Source organism: Patiria miniata, unplaced genomic scaffold (genome assembly GCF_015706575.1).
Source record: "Patiria miniata isolate m_02_andy unplaced genomic scaffold, ASM1570657v1 HiC_scaffold_29, whole genome shotgun sequence".
NCBI classification, from domain to species: domain Eukaryota; kingdom Metazoa; phylum Echinodermata; class Asteroidea; order Valvatida; family Asterinidae; genus Patiria; species Patiria miniata.
The window spans coordinates 9,048,178-9,067,944 of record NW_024037068.1 but is presented as its reverse complement, the minus strand read 5'-3'; the positions used below and the strand labels follow the sequence as shown (position 1 = coordinate 9,067,944).

General features: G+C 38.8%; 1 protein-coding gene across 2 annotated transcripts in view; it reads right to left on the bottom strand.

Annotated features, from left to right (window-relative positions):
- Positions 1-18,375, bottom strand: part of LOC119735698 (Down syndrome cell adhesion molecule homolog) — a 75,850-nt gene extending 57,475 nt beyond the window's left edge. For both annotated transcript variants that reach the window (XM_038209553.1, XM_038209554.1), the window contains exon 1: positions 17,653-18,375. In XM_038209553.1, the coding sequence (XP_038065481.1) occupies positions 17,653-17,770 (118 nt within the window). In that variant the 5' untranslated portion in view covers positions 17,771-18,375. The remainder of the gene's footprint in view (positions 1-17,652) is intronic.
- Positions 18,376-19,767: the final 1,392 nt, after the last annotated feature.

Genomic DNA, 19,767 nt, shown 5'->3' with positions numbered 1-19,767 from the left:
TTAGCTCGGTGCTCGAGTGGTAAGACATCTGCACTAGAAAGCAGGAGGTCGTGGGTTCGAGTCCCACCCGAGTGATTTTTTCCAACTTTCACTCGGCAGGTAACACACTGAGTATACAGTGTTTATACGTCGGTGAAGGGCAAAACCTAATTTGACCTTATGCTTATTCAATTATATTCAAAGTAAATGACAGTGTTGCCCGTCCACCGCACCTCGAATCACTCGATTCTCCAAAACTTCTCACTCAGCAAATCATTCGTACCTTCAAATCCGTGGAGTGATTTTAATTCATATCAAAACAAACATAGGATGTGAGACCGGTAGCCTATGACAACACACAACCGACGGGGGAATTGTGATGACAAACAAAATAACTTTTTATGGTCATTGCCAACGGGTCTTAAACGGTAGAAAGCCAGTTATTAGCCTTGCGATTTCAATGCCGGACACGTACATGTAATTATGCTGGTACGCCAAAAGCACACACTGTTCTTTTATTTCGAGATATATTGAGAAAAAAAATTCCACGAAAAAGCTTCAGCTAAACATGTGTCTCACCGTTAAAGGCAATTTACAACATTTGCTTTGCTGTAATGTTCAGAAATGGATGGATTTTGGGGGTTAGTATATTATAGCAAATATTGTTGCACTAGTTGTTTGAAGATTTTGTTAACTTCGTAGATGCTGAAAAAAAAACAAAGAAAAACAATTATGTCCCTGTAGTCTGGTTCCCTGACCCCACTTAAGATGAAACAGAGCAATTTATAGACGTCTGGGAATTGTGAGGTCAGGGAACCAGTCTGGCTGGCTTGTACCTGTTCATAGGTGTGTAATCGATTGCACATAATGTGGACAAACTAAATATGGTAAATTGGGGGCAGTATTTGAAAAAAAAAAATTCCAACGCTGGTTTGCCGACCAGCGTTGGAAATTGATACAAAAATAGAAATTAAAACACAAATTTTCTTTAAAATATCAGCACACAAGGTGCCATGAATTTACAGGACACTTTACATTGTTATTCATTAACAGTCTAGTAAGATATTTCATAATAATTTGACAGTTTTATTTTTTTAACGTTTGCAAATGTTGTATATTCCCTCTAATGCATAGATATCTGTGATCCAACACACTTCGAATATGTGCATGTAAAATGCTCTCCTGAACTTTTTGAAATGACTCACCTTCATTTAATATTCTTTCAAATGTGTATATAAATATATAATTCACTTGAACTATGACAAATCATATTCAATTGAATTTTCCTGAAAAAAATCACCTTCGTGTTGACGTTTGACTCAACTAAATATTACTGATAATCTGATGATTTATCAAACCAAACAAATAGAGATTCCCTAGTGCCTAAAAGATACGCATATTCCTTCGTTACGTAGATCATTTTGTTTATGGCAGTATTGAAGTAAATTGATCAGATATGCCTACGACGTATCTGATCGATGTCATGTCATCAGATGCATTGATTTTGAAGGCAAATATACACCACATGGCCGTAAACAAGTTGGTTTAAAGGTCAGCATGTGAATGTATGTTTACTAACACAGTGTAATTCGCACGGGGCACGCTGAACATCAGTACCACTTTTTCTCAACCACTACCAAAATCTCAACAACAACTGCAATTGTTCATTTTGCATCGCAATAATCAAGAATTTCAGAAATGTAAGTTGTAGTCGTTCGATTCTTTGTCTGTGTTGTTTAATTATTTGTTAAGGCAACACGATTCTTCGCTTTTGGAGCGCTGTGGTCCAATTGTTACGGTGTTCGACTCACGCGCCGTGGTATGTGGGTTCGAACCCAAGACGGGGAACATGGTGCTTGTGTTCTTAGGCAAGACACTTTACTACATTGCACCTTTCTCCACCTATGAGTATAAATGGGTACCTGTGAAGGCAGACACCAGAATGCGCTGATCTGGAGCCTGATGAACAGGGATAATAATTGTGAAGCGCTTTGAGACCTTTGGTATAAAGCGCTATTAAGCACCGCATTATTATTTACCAAAATTGTACAAAAGTAGATTACTTTATTATTATGAACTAAATTCTAACTCTATATCGTTTTTAATATGCAAGTGTGCAAGGGCGAAATTTTGAGAATTTGTCTGGGATAACTTTAAAACATTTAAATAAAGAAAGTAAATTGATTTTCCCTGGGTTATATTACTATTTATCACCCAGAGTAGCGAGAGAGACGTCTGTTGATGTTTACTGATCAGATGTAACTTCCGCTCTCGAATCGATATCCATCGAATAAACATACTCTTAACGATTGGTCTGTATTCAGATATGTTAAGATATTGGTTATATACTTGCTGAATTCTCTGCACTGCTCTGCACTGCTTTATCAAATTGACATTGATTTGAATTTGTTTGACGAAACACAGTCAGTTTACATTGAGTTCCGTTCGATCAAGCCAGAGGCAATTTCTATAGGTCCCATTGCTTTCTTGTACAAGACAGATTGTTTTACGAACTCGTTACAAGGAGTTTTCATGTGAAATGAAGGGCATTATAGGATCATTTGCTTTCCGCGCGCTGTTCAAAATTCAAAGAAACGTGTCCAAAACCTACTGAACTTTCAGCTCAGTGGATATTGCACTTTTACAGTAAACAGTTGCACAACCGTTTGATCACGAAACACGATTTCGTCGATGACACTCTTTATTTCCAAAAAATATCAGTCACTTGACTTATCGTTGGAAAGTTACCTACATTTTCTTTATTTCTTCTAAATGCCAACAAGCCAGACAGAATAATTTCACGGAGTGTTTAGTCCCAGTACGATCTTTCATCCAAGCAAGTTTTTTTGATGATAATTCGGTAGATTTTTGGATAAATACATATGATCAAATGTGCCTTTAGCACAGGTAAAACGGTTTGCCTGAAAACCACACAGAAACATCGGGTACATAGTACCACCATTATTATTTGGATGTCGTGTTATTTTGTATAATATATGCCCGCGAGTCAAAATTTGTTTGCGGAATCCATTGCAGACGGAGAGCCCGATCGTTAAAGGAATTCGATCATTATCTCAAGAGATATCTGATGAGATAGTCATAATGTACATTTCCCCTCTGAGGCACGCAAACCGTGGAAAAAAGCTGAGCTGGGTGAATATCCCGCACTAGAAGCTGCAACTTCAAAGCAAATATTCGATTATTAATATGCAATCATCCTGGCCTTCACTGGCTGTCTGTCTGTCTGTTCGATGTCTGTCTGTCTGTCTGCGTGTCACGTTGTGTTTTCATAGGCAAAATGCAAAGGTTAATCGAGAGGTAACCAGTATTATGTTAGTCCTATGCTCCGATTTAACTGTAATCTGAAGTCACGGTTTGCTCTTAAAAATGATTTTGTTTTTTGGGGTTTTTGTTTACAAATCTGTTTCTTTATCAGTCTTTTAATAGTCAAATATTACAACATTTTCCCTATTAAAACATAACGTTGGTGATGAAAAATGTGGCAAAATTGCTTCACCAATGTTTACCACGCCCACTTGGGGTCAACATGCAAATTGAAGTCAACGTATATGACTCCACCCAGCTAGTGGGTGCCGCGCGAAGCGCTGCATCTCGCTACTAATATTTAGTAAAACAGAATATGTTGCACCGAGAAACTAAAGCCGAACAATTTGAAGTACATGTAACAAATACAAAATACCGATCAAAAACTGTCAGCTGGTGATCAATGTTGTTGCTAAAAATATTAATCTACTTTTTACTTGAATTATTTTAGAGCAAGACTGTATACCACTGTCTGGTGGATAATTTATACACTAGCATTGTGTGTAGCCTTCAGCTATATGCATGTAGTTGTCAGTCTGTCGGTCAGAAATACACGGTACACGCTTCGCTGACTTCCCGCTAATTTGAGTCTGAGTTCATTTTGATTCGTCAAATATTGGCGCTGAGACGCACAGTTACTTTCTTCCTCCTCCGTTATGAGCAACCCTGGATCCCCGTGGCTCGCAGACTCCGCATTACTCATAACAAACAGTAGCAATTAGGGGTTGAATAATAATGTAGTGTTACCGCGTGGAGATATAGACTAGATCAGAGGAACCACCCTAGTGTTTTATTAACCGCAGTGATGGGGGGTTTGCACCGTGATGCTGACGCGCTCTCCGCGGCACGTCGCCCGAGACTCCTCGGTTGTTAATCATTGGCTCGTATCGTTAATGTTACTGCCGACTGACCTGGGAACGATTAAAGTTGATACCGGTGGGTCTCTCGATAGAGCTAGGACCCAGGCTGCACTAAACCATTGCAATCACTTATCTGCCAATACAGCTTTTTCGAATGTCGCATTTGGGGGATGTCTGTCAATTTTTGCGAACATCTTTAATTCATGGGACAGTATTAAACATAGACAGAAGCTTTATAGCTGTGTCTCTTTCGTTGCTACATCCAGAATTATATTTTTAGTTGCATGCTGATATAGCTATCAGAATGAATCCAATTTTAGAAGAATGGGGGAATGTCGGAGAAAATCCCTGTCGGATAGTAGAGTCGATTTCAAATTTCAGACTTGAACTGGAAGAGGTAGGCCCAACTGTGTTTTTAGCCAATCAAAATCAGGATCACAATCTCTCACAACCAATCACATTCGTTTTGGTCGGCTTTTTTGGTTTCGGTAGTTCAATTTGATCATGGTACCCTAATGGGGATTCCGAGATAATGTCTTCCACATATTTCAGACATTTCAAACAAATTGTCTTTGATAATCAATCCTGGGAAATATTTGCGAAAAAAAAATGCCTTTGAAATATGAAATTGAAACCTGCACTATTCTTTGCTGTTTGAGTTAACCCCTAATCCACGCCTGCTACTACTGTGGGTTAAGCTGTATAACGTATACGCACTTCTACAGACATAACATTAACAGCTTTAGCGCCGTTTGTATTCAGAAGGTTCATGCACTATATGTTCATTACAATTCATTTGTTTATGTTCATGAATATCGTGCCCTTCGATTTATGACATAAAATTGGGCAGGTTGCCAGGCCGTTTTAATATCTACTGGTTCGGCGTTCCACAGGGCGTGAAGTTGTACACGCAGGGAGCCAGACCACCCGGCGAGCAGTTTCTCGTATTGTTTCTTGGAATCGCGTTTGATTTCAAGACGACGCCCCACTGTGCATAGATATGAAGGGGCTCGTTCCCAGTCAATTGGTGATTCAGACCAATTTGGCAAATCCACCGTGAGCTGGCAGGTTCACTATAATGCATGGCTGAACTTGGCAGTACATGTACATGTCAAAATTGCACTGCCGTCGGTTGTCAGTGGTTTAGCACATCTGGCCGGCCATCGTCACCCGAGGAGTATTAAACCTGCCGCCAAACCAACTGATCATATTTTTGGCGTCATGCAGTGAGCCAATAACGTCCCGGCGAGGGGTTCACGCACGGAGTTTTTAAAGTTTGTGACAGCAAGTAATTATCTGGTACACGGTACCCTCTGGAGACATGTGCACAACAGGGAACAAAAGATTGTATACGTCTCCACAGAGCAATTTCTATATATGTGAATACTCCACAAGGTTATCACGAAATAGATATATGGAATTTACTCAAAAACCAGGAATTTCCAAGGTGTGTTGATCAGTCGCAAATTGAAGTATTATATGTAAGGGATATAAAGTCCGAATTTTATCCCAGGAAATTAATTCTGGTTGAAATAAGAGCATTTTGAAAGTACACTTTCAAAGTACACGAGAACAAAGAAATGACTCCTCAGGGATACAAATTTCAGTATGTGTGATTAGACATTATTACTTTCAGTTTTTAAAGCAGGCATAAAGAGATTCGTACATGGAACAAAGGTGCAATACTATAGCTGAAACGAGTGCGATGCTGGGAGACAGTGGGTATATCTTCGTCCCAATTTCCATGAAGCCTGCATGATACGTGGAAGAAGAAGACTTGGGTTTAAAATTTCCTTCACCAAACCTGATTTTATCACTGGCTCCGAATTAAGCCAGAAGGATAGGCGAATATACGACATCAGACAGGTAGTCATTAACTGTGACCAGTTGTCCTAACATGCATGGAGACACGGGTGCTGGTATATAATACAAACCAAGGGACAAGCTCCCAATAAAAAAAAAATGCTCCAATGTTCTAGGGTTCGGCGGCCAAAGACTGTAGACGCAATGCATTCATTGTCTCCCGGTCCCCTCGACAAATTGCAGCGCGCACCGAAGTAATAAGTCACAATTACCCGCAATGGCTGCTTAAATTAAAACGAGAAACCATCTAATAACAATTTCCCTGGCATCTTCCATAAGAATCAGTCTGCAGACGATGGCTGCAGTGGTCGAAGATTGTTTGTTCTACTTAATTAGTAATTTTTTTATGTTAGGTTCAAGGATAGGTCAACCGTTCACGAGTAAAACCTCCTCAGCTGGACAAAGCTATTGCTGTTTGAACGTTTTGAGTTGCACAACTGAGTTCTGGACAGGGTACATTGATTTGAACACCTTGTTTAAATAGCATCATCATGTAATGTGCACAACTGAAAACCACCACAAACGAGAAACCACTGAATTGAACAAAAAGTAAAAAGTCAAGTTTGTCACGAGCCAATGTGGCCCATCAGGCCGGTGTTTATCTCCGGTTTCAGTAGCATGAAACGACTGAGAGTATTTCTATTCTCCCTGGATGGGATGCCAGTCCATCGCAGGTTACTCCCCAGCTAATGCCGGTACCCATTTATACTCCTGGGTGGAGAGAGGCAAGTACGGTGGAGAGAGGCAAGTAAAGGGTGAAGTGGCTTGCCCAAGGACACAACATACAGCCAGCAGCTGGATTCGAACCCCTGACCCTCTGATCACGAGTCACGAACCCTAACCACTTCGGTACACTCGCCCTCATTTATGAGATGAACAAAAGCAACAATAACTCATTGTGCATGAAACTCAGATTTCCCAAAGCATTGTGAGTAGCTTTAACCGCCATGATACAATTCATTTGGTGCGCATAAATATTATGGTTGCAGGACGATTTGCATGCCCTCAGTGTTCTTTTTGCTATAAGAGCATTTTGTGGGCCATGAACTTGAGGGTTTGTAAAAAGTAAGAAGGGTGAAAGCCGTAGAGGGTCGAGGATGGTTTCTCGTTTTAATTTAAGCAGGACTGCAGGGTCGTATTTTTTTTATGAAATAAGGATGAAATTGGGCCCAATTGCTCTATTTTGCAATGGAGCGCAGGCATGATTTTTTTTCTTCAAAATCGCGATGGGCTAAGACAGTAGTTATGGAATAATCATCTTTGGATGGAATTTTCTCCCAAAATTCATTGATGAACCCCCTCCCCCAACAAAATGATGTGTGTCTCAAACACCTTGGAGAGCTGTGAGTATTTTTCCTGAGTTTCGGAAGTGAGAGTATTTACTGAGGTTCATGGCAAAATATTTACTGGTCTGCAAGTTAACCATTATGTATTGAGATGTATGTTTGGAGATTTACAAGGACTATGTACAAGCAAAATGCCCATCAATAATATAAGCCTGTGTTCCTGAAATCAGTTTCCATACCTGCATTAACCTCAAGAGCAACCTTCAAACATGTATTGCTGTAAGGACACAACAAACCTTACGCAACATTACCTGCTCGACCCTTGTCGATATCGCACCATGATTTATTCATGGGTCCGTCGCCCGACCACAAATCACCGTCCCTTGTTTACATTTTCCCGAGCGCCAGACCGAGGGAACGGTTAGTATTTATACGCGTTCATCATTAGCCAGCTGTATTTCCGAACCATTAATTTTAATCCATAAAGAGTGCGGGTCTGCGCGTTCACAAGTCCATACTGGTTGACACTATGCCTAATGAGATCCTGCTATGTTAGCGGGTACCTCTGCGCATATTAGGCGTTATGTGATTAGAGAAAACGCAAAGGCCTTACTGTATAAAAACTGATTGTTTTTGAGTTTCTATTTATTTTTCAAAACGTTTTTGCTTTGCAATGTAATTTATTGTTATGATTTCAATTAATTTCATTTAATATAAGTTATAATTGATGTATTTCTTGCTTGTGCATTGTGTCATTTAAGTAGTTTTTCGATGTAATTTTGACTTTATCCGGTTTTTGATGTATTTTTAATGTATCCATTTTTTTATCCATATAAAGCGCATTTGAATATTTGTATCGAATATTTGTGCATAATACATGATTTATTATTATTTTTTATATTATTCATATCTACACTGAAGATCTGTGAATGCACACTGCTATTATGTGAGCCTTGAGGGTTGCCCCACGGTGCACTCCAAATCAAACGAAAGTAGTGACATGGTAAATAATAAATTGCTAGCAAGTCATTCAAATTCAGTCAGTGACAAATCTAATAATATACAGGGTGAGTCAAAAAAAGCGGAACCCAAACCCCCAAAATTATACTTCATATTTAAAAAAAAATATGAAGCACCAAAATAGTCATGACTGGAATGCCAATTTCATAAGGTACTGTAAGATGAAAAAAATGACTGAAATTGGTCAATCCGTTCAGAAAATATCACCATTTAAACAAAATGACCCTAAAACCTGTCTTGTCCAAAAAAAAATTCGATTTCAAGAATCGTCGTCGCAATTGTCTTTAAACATCACCAGCGATAAAATCTCAGTCTAAACGTTTAACATTTTAAACAGAATCCCTTTGAAGGCGGCCCGTCCTTTAAAAAAGAACATTTTATAAATCATATTGTTTGCCTAACCGGGGTTGTTGATCAAAATATTGTGTTCTACAGTTGGTGACAGTTGTTGAAACAAGTATTCTGTGTCATTTCCTTTGTTGTTCCAATACATTATGTTTTTGGACGAGACGGGTTTTGCAGTCATTGTGTTTAAATGGTGATATTCTTTGAACGGGTTGAGCAATTTCAGTAATTTTTTCATCTAAAAGTAGCTGATGAAATTAATTATTAATTTTAGTGCTACATATTTTTTAAATACGAAATATATTTTATGGGGTTTGGGTTCCGCTTTTTTGACTCACCCTGTATATTTTAAAATACACACAAATACACCCACACTCTCAAATTTGTATCCCTGTGGAGACATTTCTTTGTTCTCGTGTGTGCTCAAATTTGTATCCTTGTGGAGACACGCACACAATAGGAATCAAAACATTATAAAGGTCTCCACAGGGAAATTTCTATAGATGAATAGGTCTCCACAAGGTTTTCACAAAATAGATATATGGATTTTACTCAAAAACTAGGAATTTCCAAGGTGGGTTAATCCGTCGCAAATGGAAGAGTTTAAAAAAAGGGATATTAAGTCCGAATTTCAGACAAGGAAATTAATTCTGGTTAAAGTAAGAGCATTTTGAAACTTCACTTTCAAAATCGAAAACTTTACTACACGCAGACCAACCTTCCACACCTACTGTGGGCATTCCTTTGTATTCGTGTAGTTAAGAAAAACAGGAAAACAAAACCTCATTTTACCCGCACTGTGAACACTCTTTCAACTGTGAACACTATTTCAACCCATTTTTTTAAAATCATGATTTCATTTAGTGTTCCTCAATCTGCGACGGATCAACATAACCTCAAAATGCCTCTAAACTTATTTCCCAGAGAGGGGGAACCTAGTGTGGACGTGTGCAAGTCCAAAACATATTTACACTTTCTGCACCATGTGGATCTGTTTGTATATGACTTGAAGCTTTGCAAGGCGGATGACATAAAATAGACAAAATTGCGGGTAACACTTGGTCCCGAACCAAGGCAGACATTAAACGTGCGGGTTCCACATTAAATGGTGGACCTCTCGGTTCACAGGTCTACAAAGAGTATGGAGGGTTAGAGCGCAGGACTTTTGTTTATGGTGTAAATCGAGGATTTCATATTGTTCCTATTGAATTACGGCCTGAAATCCCCGAAAATGTCATGTTTGGGATTGTTTACTTACACTATTGAAAAGGTCTGGTTGAATGGAAACTAACCTAATGTCTTGCCGTTCCCGAGAAAAGACGGGGGGAAAAACCCGGTTGTTTACATCGGACACGACGGACAACGCATACGTTTTTCCTGTCGTCTTCATTCAATGTACGATACACGTTGTGTGTGTCACATAAATTACACACAGCACCAATGCACAAATGTGGTTTCTTACACGTCCGCAGAAGGCGATCATTTTACGGCTGGAAGCACAACTATCACTGAACAGCCCGATCTTTGGGGTCGCCGCAAATTAAAGTGGACCCCAAAATTCGTTCTCATAACACAAGAATTATACAACAACGCCCGTGTTTTAAAAAGGATAGTTGTGTGGATGTTTAAATGCTACTTTTAAATTTTCTTTCCGATTAACATCATTTCACGCGTTTTGTAGCTCAATTGGGCGTATTCCAGGACGTAATGTCCCTTTAATCAAATACTAAGACAAACCTCTTTAAAAAGGGAGGGGGTAGGGGAGGGGGTTTCGACACCCCAGCCCAGCTCTTCGAAACATCAACAGCACTTACAGAAAAGGTCCCACCTTTTTTTTCCTCTTCAATATTGAACGAACCCGATATACGGGCAAGGATATTGGACACCTGAGTCCTCCCGCACCTGAAGTAGACTGGCATGTTCTCTTACGTTTCGTTGCATCTGCACTTTCCAAAGCAATCGCTATACCGTCAACGAGTCACGGACATTGTCAAAAGGCGGCGGGGAATGGATGGCGTCTGAAACCAGAAATGATGGCAACGAATGGAGCAAGAAAGCACGAGGAAAGTACCCTCTCCCTCGCCGGGATAAAAAAAAAGAATTAAAGGTTTGAGTATGAATACCAACACTTTCAGCAAGAACACGTGTGAAGTTCGAAGCTCATTCGTTTGTCCCGTTGTGTCAAAATGCAAGCATCTGTTTGATTGGAATTACGTTTTAAAGCTGGTATCGGCTACGTGATTTTTCAAAAATTCGATTTTCTTTTCCGAATGACATTCAAAGGCATATAATGTCCTGTCACAAACAAATTTGCTTGTTTATTTTTGCAGGCCTTTGTACAGTTTTACAATTTGTTTTTTAAATGGCGCGCTCCAGTTCAGAAACTGCGCACACTATTCATAACGAATTAGGGGCGTCCCACTCTTAATTCACAATTTGAAATTAATTAATTGATTACTTGTCATGGGCCGATATTTTTTTCGTGCGATTTCTCATTGGAAAGCTCATAACAAATGTAATGCTAGGAAAGTATCAAATCAATTTCAAAATCTATTTGTTCAAGATGCCACACCTAAAAAGCACGTAGCCTATACACCAACTTTAAAGTTTTGTGTAAATTTGAACCGAGTTATTTATTGCACATCATAGATGCTGGGATCTAAACATCAAGTTTCGTGAAATATAATCTCGGGCACGCGTCGGCAGTTTAAGTAAGTTCACACTTAGATTTAAGTTATTCATAGTAATCCGCATGGAGCGCCTCGTCAGGCAAAGGTCGGGAGGTCACAATAAATACATTCCCCAATCGCTGGCTGTTTATTGAAAGTCATAAAAAGGTGAAATTATCATCGCGCGCTTGGAAAGAAGCGGCGGTCCTCCCGGCAGGGTAAATTTCGTGGCCGATAGTTTCAACATCGTATCTCATTCAACGCCGAAATAATTGGGACAGGTTTAACGGCGCGAGTAATTACGAGTGTTTATTTTGAAGATGCCGCCGTGTATATTTTGCGCATTCTACTCTGTGGAACAAAACCGTAATATTTTAATCGTGTGGAAAGGATGCATACACTACATCAACCTGATTCACGATAGTTTATTTTTCTTGCACGCTTATGATTTTCATTCAGAAATGTGCACGTCCTTTTGAGTAGAGTCATCGGCTTCAGTCGAAATCCATTCCTTGATGGACCATAAAACCTACAACCCTAAACAATAACTGCCCTGAGATGTCACACTAAATCTCGCGAGAGAATGCGAGGGTTAGTAGTGTTAAAAATAATATAGCTCGAAAGACGGGTATATTTGTTGATTGGATTATGCAAGAAATATTAACCAAACAATCATATTTTGGACCTGTAAGGATTGTACAAGTCTACGAGATAGCGGGGAAATTGTTTTGGTTGTTATTTTTTGCGTCTTCGTAGCAGTATTTTTTTAATACCATTTTTCTGTCTGTTCATATTTTATTAAAATGTTCTTTATGTTATTTTGTTTTGAATCTGCGTAGCACATTAGTTATTGCATGTGACGTTTGCCAGCAAGATATGCGCTCCCATCTGTCTCATTAACGCCACAGAAGGACATTCAACTAATAGTCGTTATAGTTAAGTGCACGTTATTCCTGTAGACAATTATGCTCAGTAGTAAGTAATACATTTATTATCATTACCTTATGTTAATATTCTGTCATAAACACTTAAATATATTCATACATACATAGGGAAGTGCTTGCGTGTGTCAAACTGAGTCATTATGTGTTTTTTTGGGAGTTGGCGCTGGCGGCGTGCCAAAGTATTTTGTTGATGATGACTTTATACAAGTATCTTGTCGTTGTATCCGCTTCACAAAAAGGGCCGGAGATTTAGTTTTGATAAAAAGCTAAAAAAAAAATCAAAAAAAAAAATCAAGGGGATGAAATAGTTCTTTTACATTAACTTTTTAAAAGGGTGATTTGAATATAATCTGATCGTGCCAATTTCACTGTCTTTTCCAGGCGCGGATCCATATAAGGGGGTAGGGGTGCAACCCCGCCCCGCCTCCCCCACACGCTCCGACACGCAAACAAAATTGTAAACAATTATAGTAATAATAATTACCTATATGTCCGGATGTCCGCAACAATCAGAAATAAACTAATCCAACGAGCCTCAAACCCCCCCCCCTTGCAAAAATTCCTGTATCCGCCCCTGTTTACGCTTATTTTTTGTATCAACTGATGACCCCGGAACAACGATTAAATAGTCTTTCAATTAACAGTTAACAGCAGTAGATTCGCAAGTCTGATCACAATCGAAATTGACAATACTGTAATGCAGTCAATCTAAACAAGCATGGGAGGCGTGTGTAATATTAAACATAGGCACAGTTTGGCTGGCCAATCCATCAGCATCATGTCATTAAAGGGTCGATAGTTTAGCCACGTAAAACCAGGCTCTTAATTTATATACCATATCAGCGCCGATCCCGAGTCTATACATTCTTAATATACCACGGATCGTATACACGTACATGTATATAACCACGGATCGATCCGGCTCTCAACGATTACTTCTGGATTGTAGACCATACCATACTTGTATACAAAAAAAATGCTTGCTTTGGACACATGGCTACGACTTTCAATGAAAAACAACAACTCAGTCTACTTTGTTTAGGCATCGCTGTGTGTAATATTGGACACAAAAGAATGAGAAAGGCATGTGTTGCCTGTTAGCACCCGGCTCCACAGGCACGACGTCAAATAGGTTGCATAGTTCATGCTTGGTCGGTGCCATATATACTTTATTCACGAGTCGGCCATATTAAATTGAAAGCCAGGTAAACTCTTCAATTTTGGAACGTGCGAGTGTAAATGAAAGCAATGAAATAAAACTGCATTGCAAAGCAATACTAGTCAGCTCTTATGAACATTTTAAATTTCTGATTAAACCTACACTAATGCTTTATGCCGCATTTAAAAAAGTTCAAGGAAAGTGAGGCTAGGAACACATTCCAATCATAAAATGGTCTGGCACCATCCCATGACCCATGTAACAATTTATAAGATAGATTCAGGGAACACGATCGGAACCGGCTTCTTCGTAAATAAAGTATATTATAGATTCGACTCAATGGGATCCACTTTTTCCTTTCATACCAAAAGTAACTGTGAATGCTGGCATATTTCTTTAAAAGATATTCTTAAGCCCGAGTATGGCCCTAAACATGTTTCTCTCCTTAGCCCCATTCATGGCCGCAGGTATTTAATCCTTTTTGTTCTTTTTTTTTAATTTTAATATTTTACTTTTCAAACTATTAGGGCTAATAGCAGTGCTATAGTAGCAGTTATATGTGGGCCATTTGGGATAGCAGTTATAGTTTAATTGAAAAAAAAACTACCGTATACGATAAGACTATTCACAAATACATAATAAATAATTCCTACCGTTACTATTTCTATGTATGTTTTTTTTTTTCGTTTTAGTACAGTGATGGGTTTGCTTCCATGTACATTATTTATTATGCCCCAGGGGTCCATATTTCACAGAGTCACAACTGTCACGCAGCACCTTTGTCAGTTGTCAGTTTACATCGCTTACATGTTTGTCATTCGGTCGTAACCGTGCCAGAACAATGCTGTCTAGCTTAATATCGGAGACAGGCAACCGATCAGTCAGGCAATCGTGATAGACCAAACTTTATTTTTTGTCCCTGTAAATCCAGCATCCTAATTAAACCTATACAGTTTTGCTGGTAGGCGATTTCACCAGGCCTTAACTCTCGACCTTAACTTCCTTTGTTTAAATCCATGTACCAGGGTCGTATGGCTAGAGTACGAGTGACCCGGTGCATTACTGTATAACATTAATTGATATAAAACCCATTGGTGTTTTGTTTTAATCCCAACGCTGACACCACGAATCGAAATGGACTATGCGCTATTCGAATGTCTTTCGTAAAATAAAAGATAAAAAGAGAATACAGATAAAATAATGCACCACAATACAGGGTGAGTCAAAAAGAAACTGACCTGGATTAATTCTTTTGTTTCTTATAAAGCAATCAAATTTTTGATACACCAATGAAGTATCACCTAAAAGAGCAGGTTCTTCCTCTCATCTGACAACAAAATTACAGAAATTCATTCTATCAGACGGTATGAATGTTTCACTAAGATTGTCTCTTTTTATTGCTGTCCATTGAATGCCATTTCAAGCTATTGAGCTGAGTGAGAAAATAGATCACACACAGGCATTCAAATACAAACGAGATTTTAATCATTTGAGTCAAGAATGAAACATTATTTGTGACTGTCAGATTTTGTGCTTTGGATATGAGGAATAACTCAACTTTTTCCTCTTGAAATATTGATAGCGATTTTTGTCTGTTTTCTTTTGCAAGTTTTTGTTCATTCATGGAGGTGGGAAAACGTCCATGTTTCATTGTATTTAATGGGTAGTCATCAGTTCGTAGAACGGTAAATGATCAGTAGTGGACAGCTGAATTTTGTGATCTGTTTATTAAAATAGACATAACTTGGGAATAGAGTATGCAAATTGTGTGAAATGTTCAAAGTTACTAGTCAATAACCTTTACTTTTATCCCTGTTATTTTTATGAAATGGGGCGAGCCAGATATTTTGTAAAATATGTTTTCTTTCTAATTCGGTCACTTCCTGTTTGACTCACCCTGTATGTTAACAAATATAGCGAGGCACACATACCACTTTTTTTTAGTTTCTTATTGCTAAAAGGGGATATAGCTCCTTACATTGTTTTCATCAGTTTATGAATGAACATAGGACCTGTTGGGTACAACTTAGAATATCGCGAATAATGAATAAAGAATAAAAACTGTCAATAAAGCCAAGAAATTGTTTTCGCAGACAAAAACTATACTGAACTATTGACATCTTAGCGGAAATAAAAGAAATTGCTAAAAAATTTAACGTCCGTGAGTCCACGAACTTATACCCTTTGCTTAATTTACATTCAAACCAGTGTCAGTAAATGATGTCAATAAAGATAATTGATGAAAAAATCAGATAAATCGAATTCTGGAACTTAGGTTTTGCAGCTTGCCAGCCCAGAATTCGATTCATCTGATATTTCATTTAATACTACTGGATGACTGAGAACATTCATCTTAATGATAATTGATGTTAAGCATCTGCAACCTTGGAAATTTAAAAAATAAACTTTATAAATGTATAATTTGGAAATGTTAGTGGTGATTACATTTGACAAGTTATTAATTTGTGTAATAGTTGGTGATTTTATTATGAAATATTAATTGGGTGAATAATGAAGGATCGCTGACTCACATGGGAATATGTATATGCCGGTATGTTACTGTGGCATGCGTGGTATGTGCAATGTTCAAGGTGGTTAGTTATGAATATGATCAACAGGATGACGAAGTCATAATACTAAATCCGACCAAATTTATTATTCGCGGTGTGGTTCCAATTTCCCTCTAATGTGAGCCAATCGTCTAGGCGTTGTCAGACGGGGGAAAAAAAGTCCCCTTTAAATGTCACAGAAGATTGAATCCAATTTGTAGCATTAAATTTAAACCAATTTTCGTCCCAGGGGATTTGGGCTATTGGGAGGATGCTGAGCGATATCGCGCGATATATCAATTATCTTGAACTACCACACCGTACAGGGTAGCCTACATCGTTGTGCATGCGCAACAAAGGATTGCTATTTTCCTACTACGACAGCAGTGGCATATGTTTTGTGTCGTGTTTTCGTTTAGCAATTTAAAGAGGGGTCTGACATTCTTCCCGTAACGACACAATCATTCTATGTCCTTTTCGCAACACGAAACTGCAATAAAGATGATACCTTTGCCACATATTGAATTTTTGCATGACACACTGAAGAAAATCTCCATAATATTTGCATTAAACTTTAGCTTAATCATTTGTTTAGGGTCATCTATCTATGTAAGCCATGCTGGGTTTCTGATGGATGATTCCCTACTCATAGATAACATTGGAGCTTTAAATTCTCGAATACATTGTCAATTGAGAAGAAAATTAACTCAATTTAAATTCTATTTGTAGACAGAAAAAAGACAACTGTATCAATTTTTTTTTACTTTTAGAATCATCAACAGGAATTTGCGTAATGGTTAAAAATCCGTTCATTTTAACAATTTGTATGCCTTATTTTAGTTTACAGCATTTTATACAACAACTGATTATTTTTTTTTTTTACAATTTGGGAATTCTTAAAGGTGCACGTAGGCTTTAAAGGGGATATGTGTTGCGGCGAATGTTCTGTTCCATAGTCGATAGTGATGCTTTCAAGTTACAGGCTATTTACTTCTCAGAGTGGGATTATGCGCTGAGAATTTCCTTTAACCGTGCAGAACGAACGGAATTTTATGGTTTGTTTTCACCTTGTACATGTAGGTAAAATTAATTTCACGAATTGAAGAAAACAATATTTTTTGGTGAGCGGAAGTTCTGTAAAGGAATACTCACTCCGAAATTTGTTTTTTACTTTATCTTATAATTCAGCATTGCAATTTCAGGTCTTTTGAGCAATTGGAAAAGAATTTGCAATCTGACGCCAAATTTTTCTTCATATATCATCTCATTGAAGGTCATCCATTGCAAAAATGATGATAAGACATGAATCTGGGACTGAGATAAATTTCCAATTTTGTTGGGAAATACTTGGAAATTTTTCTTGACTCTCTATAGACTTTGTACACAATCGCGGAAGTGGCGTCAGGTTGCAACATTTTTTCCCACCAATTATATGTCAGGCTGATGATGTTAAGTATTTTCAATGTTTCTTCAATACATCTTGTACATATCATTACTATATTGATTCGTTACTGCCACATAGACTACCTAGGTATTGAATGAACTTCTGATATTCTCTCTGTGTGGACATCTGACTCTATTAAAACAGCCTTAAAGGAATTTGGACTCTTGTCAAAACACCGGCGTGGTGTGAACGAAAATAAAAGTCACTTACCGAGACCCAGCAGTAGAGCGGCCGCGAGCACCAGCCGAGCGCAGGCCCGGCACACGCCCATTCTTACGGCCACGGTCCGAGGTAACGGCAACGCGTAATCCGAAGATCTTGACTCCATCCAGGCGATACTAATACTTGCGCATTCCTTGCGTTCTTGCACACATTTACCAACGAACCACACAAAAAGGAGTCCAGAAATGTATAAATCCTGCCTCAATAATCCAAGGATAGCAGAGTTCCCAAGACAGCGAAGATACCAAACTCAAGAAAATCCAGAAGTTGCGTGCAGCGGTAGTGGGCTTATCATTTAAAGTCTTTGTGTATTCTGTGTCGTTTCAGTTTCTAATAACAAAACATCTGATTCTGCTGCGCGTGACTCAGTTTTATCCACGAATAAAATAAAAACAATTGTTTTCAACAGCTCGAAATGACTATAAAACTAAGCGTGGGTGGAAACTTTATCCAAGGTGATTATAAGTGAATTTATTCACAGTCAAGTCGACGGTAGGTCAAAGTGTTCCGAAAGCCCCGATGGTCGGAGGTTTCTCTGTTAGTCCGGCCCTCTTCCAATTCACCGAGTGTCTTGTGTGAAATAACGGTCCACACACTAGCGTAGCAAGGCCAGTGATAGCAGTGATCAATGCATGAGCCGTTCCGCTCTCTGAGCCGGCGTACGCGGAATAACGGTCACCGAGCCCACTGCCGGCTGGCTGATCATTGTTATCAAGCTGAATTCATAAAGTAATGATTCCCTCAGCACAACTTCCAATCCCATCCCATGCAAGGCAGCGCGCGCGCCCGGGCCCCGGTATTTAATTATGCACGCGAGCGCGCCTCGGAATAAGCTGATTGGCTAACGGGCGATATAACAAGTGACGCGTGTCCACCAAAGCTATTATAAAACGAGTGTAATAACCGTACCCTGGTATTTTTTTTTAGCAAGAGATTCCAAGCCTTTTCCTTTCATCCAATTTCAAACCGATCAAAATTAATTATCGAGACCCAACATGGGAATTTGGACCAGTCGAACTAGGTCAGCTTTTACTCAATCTATAAATTGGAAAATTGTAGGGCCTACACATTGAATTTAAAAAAAAAACCACAAGCCATTTCATTAATAAATGAAACAAAATGACCCGAAGAAAAGATGAAATGGCGCCGAAATGGCGCACAGACGTTATCTTCTGAAAATGAAGTCCATTAGTCCCTCTAGCAGAATAAGGACAAGTCAATCAATTATTGAATTAGTGATTATTTTTTATATGCGACTAAGCTTCAATAATGTTGGCCGTCCTTTTAGTTTGGAATGTTTCATCATCAATTAAAGGAAAGGTTCCAATACGGTAAGACCTGGATAATGTGCACTATACATTTTTTTAGTACACAAAAGCCCCATCGGGTAGAAGTGAATGCATTAAAGTGACCCCGACCAGTCTCCGTAGTCTCATAAGTGCACGCCTTCCAATAAGGTTTGTAGTTTAAATCCCCCCCCCCCCCAAATGAAAAAGTGCAGGCCTAAGATAATTCTTGTATGAATAAAAGATGTTACCAAAGATGGTCTCTTTTCATTTATCTGTATACTTTATCAGAAAATTGTACAGCTTTTTCAATAATACAACTCTACTGCAGTCACAAATCATTTCTAATAATGTCATTGTAGTGAAGAACCTTCTGTAAAGTCTGTAGAGTATTTTGCTTTCGTAGCGGAAATGGGACTTTTGTCTCGTAGATCACTTTCCGAAGATCCCACAGGTGGCAGATGTTATTTGATCTCGTTCTGTTTTCATCATATTCGAATCAGAATGTAATTGTTTTGGGGGCAATATTTACCCTAATTAAGTCAGATCAATAGTCTGAACAAACGGCACGCGACTGGCTTGAACGCCTGCTCCGACCGAACCCTGAAGATAAGAGGATTAAACGAAGATAAAGACGGACAATGATAGCCCTAAATCTGGAGCCGGTTTCTTGTGGGTTGATGCAACAGTTATCTCGGTAGTGTCTTTTGTTGGTTCGCTCTCTGCCCAGCTAGCACCTGATCGCCGGAAGCCTGATACACGGTATTGCTTTGTGTGCTAGTCATGAAGAGGAACAACAGTGATTAGAAAGTCAGGA